Genomic DNA, 14956 nt, shown 5'->3' with positions numbered 1-14956 from the left:
AAATGTATTATTTCTTCTTTAAAACTCGGAACACAGGCTGAATCAGTTGTGCATTGCTATGTATGAAACTACCCCAAAACGTAATGGTTTAAAATAGCAGCCGTTTGTTTAGCTCATGGTTCTGGTGGGTGTTTTCTTCCGGGTCAGGCCAGCCTCCGCTCCTCGGGGCTGGGTCTGCTCATGCACTGTGGTCAGTAGGCTGGCCAGCCTGGGGTTGGGTTGGATGGTTCTGGAGGGCCTCACTTGCATATTTGGAAGCATGTCCAATAGTTTGGCAGTAAACATCTTTGTGGCAAGCATGTTTCCCGTGTAACTGAGTGGTCGTAAGGCAATCTGTGGTCAAAGATAAAAATACCAAAAATAAAAGAGAAATATTAAAGAGGACATAATGAAACCTGAAAAATTAATAACAAAATTTAAAAGACTGTACTGAGAAAACTGAAACTACACTGCCTTTGAAGTTTTTTGTTCATTGTATTATACTTTTTTCTTATTTCCTTTTTTTGCTTATAGATTTGTCTCCTCTTTCAGCATTGCACTTTTTTCTTTTTCACTAAATTTCTTCCTTTATTAAAAGCGGTGTCCTTTTCCAACTACAGAATTAATAATTAATACTCTGGAAGACTGCTGTGAATCAGTACCCGCCTCTTTTATATTTGCCATAGCTTGGTAACTTTTTGACAGGTGAGGCGGATGTCTGTGCTCACCAGAGGATTTGCAAAAATTCCTGTGTTATCATTTTCTAGGATGGTGTGTTATCTGGCTTTACACAGAGCTTTGCAATCTGGTTTTACACGTAGTTGTTAACCTCCACTATTTTAAGACTGCCGTGTCTACCCGGCATAGACCATTTCGAGGGCTGAGATTTGTACTCGTGCAGTATCCAAATGGGAGTGCTGAGAGCACTCATCAGTGGAGAAGGAAACAAAACTGACAAAGTACAGGAGGTCTGCCACATGGAAACAAACCGTCAACCAGTTATTTTATCTTTTATGGCAAAATTGCCTCACGTCCAATTAGTTGCGCTGCAAAAATGTTTGTAGCAAACACGCTTGTGGCAGGAATGTTTATGGCAAAACTATCTGGAACCATCTGGAAGTTTGCTGGCTGTGAACAGAGGTGCGGGGCCGGGGGTGGGGGGCACAGGAATTGCTGGTGTAGTAACCATACCTTTTTACTTTTAATTTGTTGTTTGTTTGTTTGTTGGATGCTTTGACATCTTGGGACCTTGTTAACTCTGGAGCAGTGGCCCATCCCAGGGGTTGCTAATTCTTAGAGACAGAAAAGTCACCCGTGTGCACGCCTTCATATGCAAACCTGCCAATCCAGAGCCTAGCCCAGCAACATCCTCTCTCAGGCTGTCACTCAGAGCCACCATCCACCTGCCCTAATCAACCCCAACACCTCACACCAGACCACTAGGAATAGCCCCTGTGCCCTAGCGCCCACTGAAATGATCCACAATACCCAACCCTAAATCTGCCTATGGTGCTTCAACCATTCCTTCCCACAGGAGCCACAGTGAAGCCTCTTGCCCATCGTCTCCTTCACTCCTGCTGCCTCCTGCCTAATGGTGTTTCCCTGCGTGCCCCGCCTAACCTGTCCTTCCTCCCCCACCCTGAGGCCTTTCCCGTCATTGCACAGCATGCTCCCTCCTCTTGGAATCTATGAGCACAACAATCTGTTCTCCTAGTGGCAACTCCTAATCTGCTAGCCTCTTTATACTTGAAAAATAATAAAGCCTACAATTTCAACCAGCTGGGTAGTGTACCATTCATTTCACCACCCAGCAGGCCAGCCTGGGCTTGCTCCCAGGGCAGTGAGGTTCTAAGAGCAGCAAGAGGACAAGCCCCAGTGCACAAGCGCTTTCCAATGCTCTGTTCACATCACCTCTGCTATTGTCTCATGGACCAAAGCAACGCGCAAGGCCACACCAGGGTCATGTGGGAGTGAAACCTGAAAAGCCAGCACTCATGCTGCCTGTCACCTACCAGACCTGACAAGCAGAGACAGGGACTGAATCTTCATGGGCACTTTGTTCAGATGGCTGGAGATCTGAGAAGACGTCGTCGGGTTTGTACCAGCACAGACCGTCTTACATTTCCTTTCAAGCCAGTCTTTTTTAGAAGGGGGAAAAAGTGTAGGTCAGGGATTTGGAATTCAAGAGAAGAAAGTATACGTAAGGATTTGGAATTCAGGAAAGAGGTTAATCAGATAAAAGCCACAGTCCAGCAATTTCCCTAACATCCTTTCATCTGCTGACTGGTCATTTTCTTTATCTGTGCCCTGTGTCCTGGGCGGCGGACTGTCTCTCCCTGGAACACAATGGCTCAGATACCACCTTGATTGCTCGTGCTCTCTTCTGGAGCCCCGAGGTCAATCGCTTGTGGTCTCCTGGAGTCAGGGCGGGTCTTACTGCAGTTCTTGAAACAGTAGTTTCAACATGCATCAACTACCAGGCTTATTAACTATTACCTTAAACTAAAATTTTCCAACTCTTGAGTGTCTGCCCCATCAGGAGGAATGGCTGCAGCAGCTGCTGCAGTCCGGGGCCATTTCCTCAGTCAATGCACCAACCCTGCATTTCAGGAGGGCTCGTGTCAACTTCGCTTTGTCTTTGACTTGAGTAATCTTTAGAGTTTGGCCACTGGAATAAACAAATAGTTGCCTTTTCATAACTCTTAGCAAAAATGTTACCAACTTTCATGATACTAAAAACTGTTATTCAGCCCTGGCTGGTGTGGCTGAGTGGATTGAGTGCCAGCTTACAAACCAAAGGTCTCCAGTTCGATTCCCAGTCAGGGCACATGCCTGAGTTGTGAGCCAGGTCCCCAGTAGGGGGTGCATGAGAGGCAACAGATCAACGTATCTCCTGCACATTGATGTTTCTCTCCCTCTCTTTCTTCCTTCTTTCCCCTCTCCCTAAAAATAAATAAATAAAATCTTTAAAATAAAATAACTGGTATTTAAAAGACTAACCTCATAAGCTCCCTAAATTCTCTAGACTCAGGAAAGTGACTGCTTGTGATGAGAGGACTTAGAGGATACAAAGCATTTTGTGGTGGTGATTCTAGTCATTTCTGTCAAACTGCAGAGGGGCTTGTAACCTGCCCATTGCTGGAAACTGTGGTGCGCTGCTCCTAAAACTCTCATCATCATGAACATGATCAGGAATCTTTTGACTGAGATTCATAGAAACTTTTTCTCACATTAAGCTGATTCTCTTCAGTTTTCCTTTGAAACTCAAACTCTTTAGCCTTCTCAGCAACTTTCAAAATAAAATTCTAAGCTTCCTTTTCAGAATGCCTCCTTCCATGTACAATTATTTATCCATTACTGTCTTTCCATGCCAACCTGCTTATGTCGTAAAGCACTGTGGGGAGCCAAGTAGCCAAGGAAGAAGAAAGAGAAAATAAATTGGAACAGATGCCAGGTTTATTTGCTCGTAGCAGAAGCTTACTTCCATGAAGCAGAAAATAATCTTGCAGTCCAATCATCCCAAAGTCCAGGAACAGTCATAAACAAGAGAAGTATGTCCCTCCTCACAAAGAGCCTACTTGCTTAACCTTGAACTATAGATTATTCTTTTACCTTAATAGTGAAATATTTTTCAGGACAATTCAGTATCGGAATATGATGGACCTTAATTTGAATGTCAGCTTAACTTACTGGCTGGGGAAACTGCAGCAATTTAAGTTTTCTGTGTTAATTTTGACTTTTAAAAAATGTACATAATACGCCATAAACACTATCCTTCCAAGAGGACAAAGATGCCTTGCCTCACTCCCCACCCACTATTCTACTATTGAGAGGGTCCCTGTTGCAAGGAGAAGACAAAAATGCAGTTCTGTCAAAGACGTAGTGTTGTTACACTAGACAGAGACAGAGTTTTTGTGGGAAGATAAAGTGATTAGAATAGTACTGGATGGGTGCAGACTGTTTCTCTGTTAAACTCGTGTCTCTTGGACTCCTCTTCCCATCACTCTTCTTTCTTCCACTCAGGACACTGGTACAGTCTGGGGCCATTTAGGCCCAGTAGGTCTGGGCAGAGGGATGCCTCCCATTTGGAAAAGCCAAACAGGAACAAGGGTAAAGTCTAGGGATATGCTTCTGTTAACTCCAAGGGGCAGAATAGTCCAAGGACCTGGAACCAAATTCATTAAAGAAACAGTTTGTCTGTAGCATCCTCTGGGCAAATATCTATTGTGGTTGCTGATTTGTGTAAACACGTGAGTTCAATATTCTGGCCATGTTTTCTTCTATCAGAAAATCGTGATAATTATTAATCATCTCACAGGATTATTATGAGGTCAGGTGATAGGATGTAAATATAATCCCTAATTAAGTACCTCCTAAAGAGCATATACCTATTAAATGTTATCTGTTAATTTATAAAAACTTTGGTATTTGGGGTTTGTAATAATAACTAACTTCTTTAAAGTATGAGTCAGCAAGTCAACTTTGGATCTGTGGTTGTTGTCTACCACATTGGCTCTGCAGTATTTTATTTACAAAATTGGGTTATGGGCTTATTGGATAACTGTGTAGCAAATATTTAGCTATATGAATTAATATGACCAGTCAAAAAAGTTAACTGACTTCTTTTGCCAAATTCTTTGGCCAGGTTTGTACACAGTAGCCTCAAAATACAAATTAGGTCATTATAAAGCATGTCATGTTTTAAATTTCAGAGAACACTTATGATTTATCTTAGAAAAAATGTAAAGCAATAAAAAATGAGCATTCTTCTTTGGTTTCCTTTATGCATTACATTTTCAAAGACCTAAAGAAATTCAAAATAACTAATACTGTTTCAGAAAGGAAAGAAAAAGGAGCTTTGTGTTAAAAGCTCAACATCAGTTTCTTATAAAAGTGTCTTGCTTTTTAGTGATTCTGGATTACATTGTTTGCCTGTGTTAAGCCTCAGCAAATCCTTTTTGTCTTAACTATATAATCTGTGTAGAATTATTCTTAATTTTATATTTAAAGTAATATTATTGGGATTATTAACCTTAAATTACTCCTAATAATACTTCTTTTCAAGATTTCATTCATGGGCATAATTGCTGGGAGGAGGGCAGAGGGATGTCTTGTGCATGACCTTGATTTCCCTGCCTTATGCCCTACTGAACAGTGGTGACTCACTTATTGCGACGGCTTGGATGTGGGTGTCTCATGTTAAGAAGACCCAATTTTGTTATTTAATATAAAACACACACACCCTGGGGACAAGGGAGAAGGGTATGCAATTACTCAATACCCGATTCATACCTTTGAAATGCACCCTAAGCTATATCAGGAAGATTTGGTACACACACACACACACACACACACACACACATTTGTTTTATATGCAGCACTGTAGAGTCATGGGCGTTTCATAAAGTGAGGATGTCATTGTGTAGCAATAAATCAAATATCTAAATATAGCACAAGTGCAAAAGGGCACTGCTATTCTACCTGGGCTTCGGAGTCCTTTATAAACAAGTGTCCTGACATCCTTCTTTTCTGTTGCAGATGACCTCTCTCAACGGGAGGACAGTGACCCCCCCAAAGAATATGATCCTGGGCAATTCGCAGGCCTTCTCCATGGATCCTCTCCAGCCTGTGAGTCTCCTGAAAATCCATTTCATCTCTATGGGAAAAGAGATGAACGTGAAAGACAAGATGAAGTCAGTTTGGCAAACAGTCCTTTGCCTTTCAAGCAGTCTCCAATAGAAAATAACTCAGAACCTTTGGTAAAGAAAATTAAACCCAAAGTGGTCAGTAGGACAATTTTTCACAAAAAAACCAACCAAGTCGAAAACCATACCATTGTTGGTACAAGGACAAGTAGGAGTGGATCCCGGAGTGGGGACCAATGGATTGTGAACACAGGGGGATTTGTGGAAAGGGCCTGTACCCTGGGGAGAATAAGGTCATTGCCAAAAGCCTTGATTGACATGCATTTGTCAAAAAATGTGTCTAAATCAGATTCTGATCTCATTGCCTACCCTTCAAATGAGAAAACATCAAGAGTTAACTGGAGTGAATCTTCAACAGCTGAACAGAGTTCTAAAGGGAATTCTGAAAGAACGCCATCCTTCACTTCTGAATGGGAAGAAGTAAGCCTTGTTCTTCTTTATTTAAGGCTTTGGAGTCAAGGAAGGTTTGGGGGGAGGATTTTCAGCTTTTTAAGTCTTTCAGAGGCAAAAAGAAAAAAGAAAATTAACACACGGCTCCAAGTGGAAGGGAAAGGTTCTAGGGGTGATACATGATAATTTCACAGTGAGGGTAAAAACAAACACCGTTGCACACATGTGGAGAAATCTATTGTTTCCATGGAAATTGAAATCAAGCAGAAATAATAACTAGCTATGAGGTACAAGAGAATGTTCACATTATGTACTACTAGCCCGTGCAGCTGACACATGGGGAAACGTCTTTGTGCTTTTGCTGCTCCATATCATTTTGCTACTTGCTAACCTCTTCGTTAGCTCGTCTCCCTTTTTTAAAGTATATTTTCAGAGACTCTCCTTATAATCTTACAAATTACTGAATATTTCCCTTTTACAACTGTCAGAAAAATGTTGAAGAAAAAATGTGTTGGGGTCGAGTGTCACCAATTTAAGGTCTACCTAAAGATAAAGTCTTTAATTTCATACAATTACTCAGAATGTAAGGGCCCTTGTAAGATTATGAAATATCATCCTTTGTCCCTAAGGAGGACTACATCATAAAATGATAACAGTTCTTGCTTTTTCTTGAATTTCTTCAAAGAATGGATAGCACTCACCCTTGACATTTCATTCTAGCATGTCATATTTTGTCTCTCAAAAGACCGTGCCAGTTGGATTGGGCTTTGAAACACAGTAGATCACCATAGCACTCTGAGAACTAGAAATGGAAGTGGTTCTGATATTGACATTCCAAATTGAGCTGTTTGGGGAAAATCACTCACTCTCTCTGCTTCTGTGTCGGGGTGAACAAAATGAAACATTTATGTAATGCTTATTGCCCTTTCTCAAACCTGTTGTCTTACTAGGGGTGCTAGGATCATGAGTAGGGGATTAAACCATTAATGGCTAAACCTTTGATGGTCATTTCATCCTGTAAATCCCTTACTACTAGACTGCCAGTCTATCCATTACTTCTTTTTAAATTTTTTTGTTGTTTTTCAGGTACAGTTGTCTCTATTTTCCCCCCACCACTCCTCCCAACCCGAACCATCTCCACCTCCCACCCTCAGTCCTACCCCCTTTGGCTTTGTCCATGGGTCCTTTATACATGTTCCTTGATGACCCTTCCCGTTTTTTCCTCCATTATCCCCCTCCCCCTCCCCTCTGGTCACTGTCAGTTTATTCTTTATTCCCATGTCTCTGGTTCTATTTTCCTTGCTTGTTTGTTTGTTGATTAGGTTCCACTTATAGGTGAGATCATATGGTATTTGTCTTTCATCACCTGGCTTATTTCACTTAGCATAATGCTCTCCAGTCCCATCCATGCTGTCTCGAAGGGTAGGAGCTCCTTCTCTCTTTCTGCTGCATAGAATTCCATTGTGTAAATGTACCACAGTTTTTTGACCCACTCATTTACTTATGGGAACTTAGGTTGCTTCCAGCACTTGGCTATTGTAAATTGTGCTGCTATGAACATCGGGATGCATAGGTTCATTTGAATTGGTGTTTAACATCATCAAGATATCCATATCACCCTAAGCAATTTATAAAGATTCAACACAATCTCTCTTAAAATACCAATGACTTATTTCACAGACATAGAACAAACATTTCAAAAACTCATATGGAACTGTTACTTCTATTTATTAACTCTGTGAATAACATTTGAAATTCTTTTTGGAAAGAGATAGGATTAATGAACATTTAATTTCTCTCTTAGAATTAAGTTGTTCCCATGCCTCAGTTCTTGTGAGTGGTCAAATCATTTGCTAAGAACTGGGTTCCAGTGGCTGTACCTGCAAACTGAACCCCACTCCTTTGTCAGTCAAATGAGACACAGCCCTACAGGATAGAGATGTTCGCATGAACTTATTCTCAACCCTTCCCCTTCCGAATTTAAAGAAAAACTCTTCCTTACTTACTAACCCATGTCGGTCCAAAGTTTATTTTAGGAAATACAAAGAAAAGTCAGGTTGATTTTGAAAGCTTAAGAAAAGGAAACAATTTGTATTTTTAAAAGCAATTCAAAAGATGTCTGCTTTCCTTTAACCTTTCTCTGTCAGCCTCTTAATTGTGGTATTGCAATGGTGATAATACCAAGAAAACTACAGGGTGGGACAAAAGTAGGTTTATAGTTGTTCATATGGAAAATAATATAGTAATTAATAAATAATAATAGAAGAATAAATGCTGTGTTTTTGTGTACTCACAACTGTAAACCTACTTTGCCCCACCCTATGTATTCTCCTGGCATTTGAAAGTCATTTTAAAATGTGACCCTAAAAATGAATATAATAATTCACTTATATGGTTTTTGTTTCTTGCAGATTGACAAAATAATGAGCTCGATAGATGTTGGAATTAACAGTGAACTCAAAGAAATGAATGGTGAGACCACAAGTAAGAAAACCTCTCTTGTATGTTTTAATAAATAAATATGCTCAAGAACTAGCTAGAAAATGATAGGAGATTTTTAGATAATTTTATGTTTTATCATAATAACAGCACCTGTAAATGATTTCCTTCTACTCATATCAAACAACCATGAGCTCTAAACAATGTCAATTATAAGTATATTGATTTAACAAACTGCAATATTTTTTCACATGTGCTATATTACAATGCCAGTTAACATTAATGGAGTTTCAACTTTAGGTAGAGCTAATTTTAAAGCACTTCAGAGTGTTATAGAAAATGCTGACTTAATATACTACCATTCCTCATTCAGTGAAACATCCCATTTATCCTGGGGAAAATGATTAGCAGCTTCTAAGCTGTAAGCTCCAGTATAGCAAGAGCTAGGTGTTACTTATCTTCATGTATTCTAGACTACCTAGAAGGTGTCTCACAAATAGTCACTTCTGCAGTCACTATTTAATGTATTACCCTTATGAAATATTCTTTTTTTTTTCACTGTAATTAAAAGTAAAAGAGTACTCAGGTAAAAGGCCATTTGAAACTTTCTCTGAAGACCTTTGCTTAATACTGATGGATGATGTAAAATACCTAAAAAAGTAGCAATAATAGTCATACTAAAGAAACTACTATTCTAGAAAGAGTCAAAATTTCTGCCTCCATCTTTATCCCGACACTGAGTAAAGAGGTAACTGTAGATTAAGTGGGTCTATAGAGTTTGGAGTTAAAACAGGTGATTTGTACGCTGCCAGAGCAACTTGTGTTAAGTTAGCAGTACTAGTTTATGTTTCTGCAGAAATAATAAGATTAAGATTTGTGTGAGAAAAGCCTGAATATGTCATAGGACACACAGTTATGGGATTCTGTGGCCTTTTAAGTAGTCACAAGGAAGGGCGTTTTAAACAGCACTCCAAGTGTCTCTTGAGCACAGGTAAGTTGGCGAGTGGTTCTCATGTGGGGCTCTAGGCCTCGGTGGATAAGAACTGACATTGAAATCTTGGCTTTCAGTCACTAGAGGGAATATTCAGGTTTAAATGAGACTCTGGTAGGAGCACCTCGTTCCTTTCACATGTGTTGGGGCTAGTAAGAACTTAAATTATTCTAATATGACTGGTTCCCATGCTAATTGAATGATAATTTTTAAAAAGGTTAAACAGCCTTGGCCGGTGTGGCTCAGTGGATTGAGTGCTGGCCAGTGAATGGAGGTGTTGCCAGTTTGATTCCTGGTCGGGGCACGTGCCTGGCCTGCAGTCCTGGTTGGGGGTGGGTGACAGGTATCTGATCGATGTGTCTCTTGCACATTTATGTTTCTCCCTCTCTTTCTCCCTCCCTTCCCCTCTCTCTAAAAGTAAATAAAATATATTTTTTAAAAAGGTTAAACAATTTTTTATGAAATGCATAATTGTTTTAGATGTTGAAAGCTGAAACATTCTGAAAAAGTACCAGAATTGTGTTCACATGTGTAGCGACACTTCAAGTATGATGCTAGTTCAGTGGTAGCACGTGTCACCAGGTCCCTCACCCAGACATGCTGACGGGCATTAAAGACTTTTCCCGTGTGCGAAGAACTAGTCTAGGGATGTCTATTGTCACATAGTTCTTTCAGATGTGCTTACATACTAATTTCAAGTTAGCCAAAGGAATGCCCAATTTTTGGTTGATGTAAAAGAATTTATTTTCTTTTAAATGGTAAGTTCCCTGGGCCTGAGAATGTTCAAACAGAGACCTAGTACTTCTCTGTTGGAAAACTTAGGTGACTTTGAACATTACTTTAATGTTCTAAAATTCTTCATTCTAGAGTGGTACCATAAAATTGTAAAATTGTTATAAAAATGATTATAATGAAAATAAGGGTAAATGTTCAAAATGCCACTTAGGCAAAGCTGCCTTTGCAGGCATTTTAATAGTAAGCAAATCCGCAGATTGTTTTTCTTTAATTCTCCTCCTTCCACCTCTCATGCTGCCATCCTAGCCACTGCCTTTATTTGCTATTTTACTACAGTGATGATGAAAATCAAAGTAGAGACTCAGTCCCTAAGACTGCGTACTGTATGCGCCTTAATTTTCACCTCGTAATCATATACTAATTATGCAATTGACCGTAACAACTGGCATTCCAGTTGGCCATTAGGCCAATTACGAATTACAACTTTCCTGGGCTGCAGGCGTTTTCTTCTGCAGGCTGCACAGAACTGGAGGGGTGGTAACCCAATGAATAAGGCATTTATTACATAAGATATTAGATACTGCGTGTGGTTGGGAGATAGCATGGTGAAATGAACAGTCAGACCAACATGAATTCAAATCTTAGCTCTACTTGGTTTCCCCACCAACAGAAATGGGGATATTAATATTGAATAGTGGTAGAGAGATGCAATGCAATGCATGTAGAGTCTGATGCATATAGATATGCATTATATCCCAGCTTCCCCCTTGCCCTACCATGAGGGAGATGTTGTGTTTGACATTGTGGGCACAACAAGACATAAGGGAAAAAAAAAAAAAGAAAGAAAAAGACATATCCACATCATCAGCCCTTTCCTCAATAACTTCATGATGCAGGCTGGCCTCATGGTCTTCAAGTTAAATTTGCTGTATTCCCTGGAATTATAGTGTGTTGATTACAAAACAGGTAGTAAGTAGTAAGCCCAAGTTAAGTGGTACCAGAGAAGAGTAGTTACTAAAAGAGAACATAAAACTCCAGGGTACCCTCTCAAAGAAAAGAGAAAGACCTAGAATGTATTGATTTAAATGGTCTAAATTATTTTTCTGAAATCTGAATGCTCTCTTTTTGCTTGACGATGAAGAAGAGATGTGCAATGAAATCAACAGGAAATAAATTTAGAATGAGAAAGAGGAAACTACTCTTGCCACTGTCTGGAATTTGGCTGGAAGGCCACAGAGCCAAGGGCTATGTCTTTAACAGAGCTGTGTGGTTCTGTAAGCTTTTATGATGTTTGTTACTAAAAACCTTGGAAAGTGATTAGAAGCAATGGAAGTACATGAAGGATTTAAAGATCACCATTCAATTTTTCACGCCCTTGCCTATTTTGTTTTAGTGTTTTTGTCTGCCCTTCTCTCAACTCGCACTTTGCAATTTCAGGTATTTTGCAAACACAATATTCATTGGACCAGGAAGGGATTTGGAATACTCTCATCTTTACTCTTGTTTGAGCAGTCTCTATAAATCATATAACTAATTCCACTCGTAGAAACCACTGTCTTCTTTTTTAAAAAAATTTCCTTAGCCTGGCTGGCGTAGCTCAGTGGATTGAGTGCGGGTTGCAAACCAAAGTGTTGCAGGTTCGATCCCCAGTCAGGGCACATGCCTGGGTTGCAGGCCACAGCCCCCAGCAACCTCACATTGATGTTTGTCTCTCTCTCTCTTTCTCCCTCCCTTCCCTCCCTAAAAATAAATAACTAAAATCTTTAAAAAATTTTCCTCAGCAATTACCTAATTAGTTTGAACTTTATCTAGCAACCTCAATTGTCCAAGACTAACAAAGAAATAAAAGTAAATAAAATTTACTGGATTTATTTTCAGGTCAGTCCCTTAGGTTTCACTCAGCATAGTATGAAAACATAATTTCACAAACATAATTTCTAGTTTCTCACTTGAGATCAGATTTAAATGCCAAAGGAACTAGCATTGGCAGTAGGCTTCAATTGTATTGAATACCTCATGTTATGGAGAACATCCTATTATTGGGTGATGTTGGATATGTGACATGATAGTACATTCTGCATCATCATGAAATCCCATGTGTAGGATTTTTCCAGAGAAGATGTATTGAAATTATACGGACTTGGATTGAGATCCCACCTTCGCTTTGTGATCTCTTTGATGTCAACTTCCTCACCTATAAATTCAGATTTTTTTTACAGTCACCTCATAAGACTGCTGCAAGATTAAATTACACAGTTGTACTAGTACAGCCTGAAATGTAGCAGGTGATCCATAAACATAAATTCTCTTGCATCTTGTCCAAGTATGCACGGCTATCTTGCCAGTTAGAGTGCATACCACGCAGGAAGATACTTGGGAAATCTTGCTTATCTTTTTGATCTGTGAGGATTGCAGTTGAGAAACAACTACTCACATTCTAAGGTGCTTTTATGTGGAGTCTTTTCTGAAGATTCATGTCTTCACCATTGTCCTTGTATCATAAGGAAGCACTTTTGAGTTAGAAAAGTTATGATGTTCATTGAAAGTACTGCTTCAAATTGCCACGCTAAGAATCAGTTTGATGATCTTCTTGATGAGACTGAGGATCACGTGAGTAAAGAGGAGGCAGTGATTGGCTCCAGAGGACTAGTTTGTCGTTACACAGCAGCAAATACGCAGAGTAGTCAAGTGCCTGGACGTCCCAATACAGGGGTGGCAGATAATCTTAGAAATATCCTCCTGTCTCTAAACTGGCTTGAATAATCTCCTGTTGCACTAAACAGACTTCAGGTGTCTGGACTGTGTTAGATTGATCTCAAGTCCAAGAATGGCAAAAATATATTTGGTTAAGATGTTTTCTAAGGCTGGGATTTTTTTTTCTTATGCTTAAGGTTAAATTGTATTCAAGGAGAAGTATTCTACAGTCTTATCTTTTAAAAACCTATGCTTGCAAATTCCATCTGAGTTTTAATTATAAATGAAAGCTATTAAAATGAATTTGTAAAGGATTTTTATCACAGGCTACACTATCTGTATTGGATAAAGAGTACCAGTAATTCCCAAGCCATTTGCTGGAAAAGGCATAGCTCTAAAAACAGTGGCTAATGTTAGACCCACAACCCCACTTACTAAGCTGTCGCTCTTCTTCCTCCAAGAGCCTGAGGGTCAAGCTAGAGTTTAGAGTCCCTCGTAGCTGTGGAGACCCTGCATGCTGGGTTTCTGGGAATTCAGGAACACGCTAAAGCAGAGCAGTGTTCCCTCTCCTGCTGGCCTAAGGCCAGCTTCTCCTCGGTCTGCAGGAACAGAGAGAGCTCCCACAGCCCATTCCCGAAGGAGGGCTGGCTGGGGCAGGCGTCTGTCTCTGCAGCTCCAGGAGCTGCTCTTCCTTCACAGAGGCCTTGCTTCCAGGCCTCTGATTTGTGCTGCCTACTCTGGATGTGCATCAGGAGGTGCTGGGCTACCGATGCAGCTGATAGCTGTCCTCCTGCTGGGACCGCTGATGGGAAGATCATTTCTCAAACTCTAGGAGAACACTTTTTAGAGATGTATTTACAGTTTCCCAGAGTTACTACTCTATTACAGAAATGACAAAGAGGGAAGACAGAGAAATGTGTTCCATTCTTACTGTGTGTCAGACGCTGTGCAGTTTACTCCTGTGAACATTTTTGCATTCAGCTCTCAAAATAACTCCGTGATGTGTTATTAGACCCACTTTATTGATGACGAAAGGCTCAAAAATTTAAGTAACTTGCTGAGTCGGCTGCTTCAAAGGTCGTTTTTCTTCTTCCTGAAGTTCCTACTCTTTTTGAGAAACTAATCAGAATAGCAGAAGCCAGCTCTTTGCCTCTTTCTCTTTAGTTCAAGTCATACTCGCATGCACCAAGGGGAGCCATCTGGGGTGGGTGGGGGTGGATGTGGAAACAATCACTTCCTTTCAGCAAAGCTCAACTATTGGTATGGAAGGCTTCAGCTCAAACCCCAAGCACAGGCCACATGGTCATATATTTAATGGATCGCAGCTCTGAATATCTTCTGCTTCTCAAGAGTGAATGCCTAAAATAAATGCTAATAATGACTGGGGTTTCGCTTCTTTTCAGAGGAAGAATTTTCCCTACCTTCAGTAATATTCTTTTTTCCATGAGCTGTTAAATTGCACATAAAAGCCTTTCTGTGAACTGCTTTGCAATAGGCATAATTTATTTTGATTTTTATTTCTTCTTACAACACTATTTTTAATAGAACCAACCGGGGGAAGTGGGAGGGGAATATGTTAGCACACAAGCATACTATTTTGTCTAAATCACACTATTTTTGTTATCATTTTATATAACACTACACTGAGTGACTTAGTTATTTTTTAGATGGATTAAATCTAAGAAATCCCTGAATAATAGAATAGCCATATAGGAATGTGCATTATAGTAACTGTTAGGCTAGCATGAGTTAACTCATATTTATTAAGAGATTGTGTTTAATCAACCAAACCATGGTGTTTTTAGCACTAGAGACACTAAATTTTGTTTCATTCCGAATACATACTCACTTAAAACTAAAATAACCTACATAATATAGATTTTGTTCATTAGACCATGGCTGGGATCCTCTGGTTTTGAAATTACAAGTAATATTCATATGTGAAATTAGATTTCTCTTAAGTATGAAATAGTTGAGTATCATTCTGTGGCCTAACATCAACAGTTGTAACAAATCCATTGTT

General features: G+C 39.8%; 1 protein-coding gene across 12 annotated transcripts in view; it reads left to right on the top strand.

The window, feature by feature from the left end:
* The window catches only part of ANKS1B (ankyrin repeat and sterile alpha motif domain containing 1B), an 833247-nt gene that overhangs the window by 419808 nt on the left and 398483 nt on the right, over nt 1-14956 (top strand). For 10 of the 12 annotated variants that reach the window (XM_028531910.2, XM_036019451.1, XM_028531904.2 and 7 more), the window contains 2 exons: nt 5518-6104; nt 8486-8558. In XM_028531910.2, the coding sequence (XP_028387711.2) occupies nt 5518-6104; nt 8486-8558 (660 nt within the window). The remainder of the gene's footprint in view (nt 1-5517; nt 6105-8485; nt 8559-14956) is intronic. The other 2 variants (XM_028531908.2, XM_036019453.1) reach the window with 2 other exon arrangements.

The sequence above is a fragment of the Phyllostomus discolor genome, chromosome 2 (genome assembly GCF_004126475.2).
Source record: "Phyllostomus discolor isolate MPI-MPIP mPhyDis1 chromosome 2, mPhyDis1.pri.v3, whole genome shotgun sequence".
NCBI lineage: Eukaryota > Metazoa > Chordata > Mammalia > Chiroptera > Phyllostomidae > Phyllostomus > Phyllostomus discolor.
Note: the sequence above shows the minus strand (reverse complement) of the source record. Positions and strands in the feature narration are given on the sequence as shown.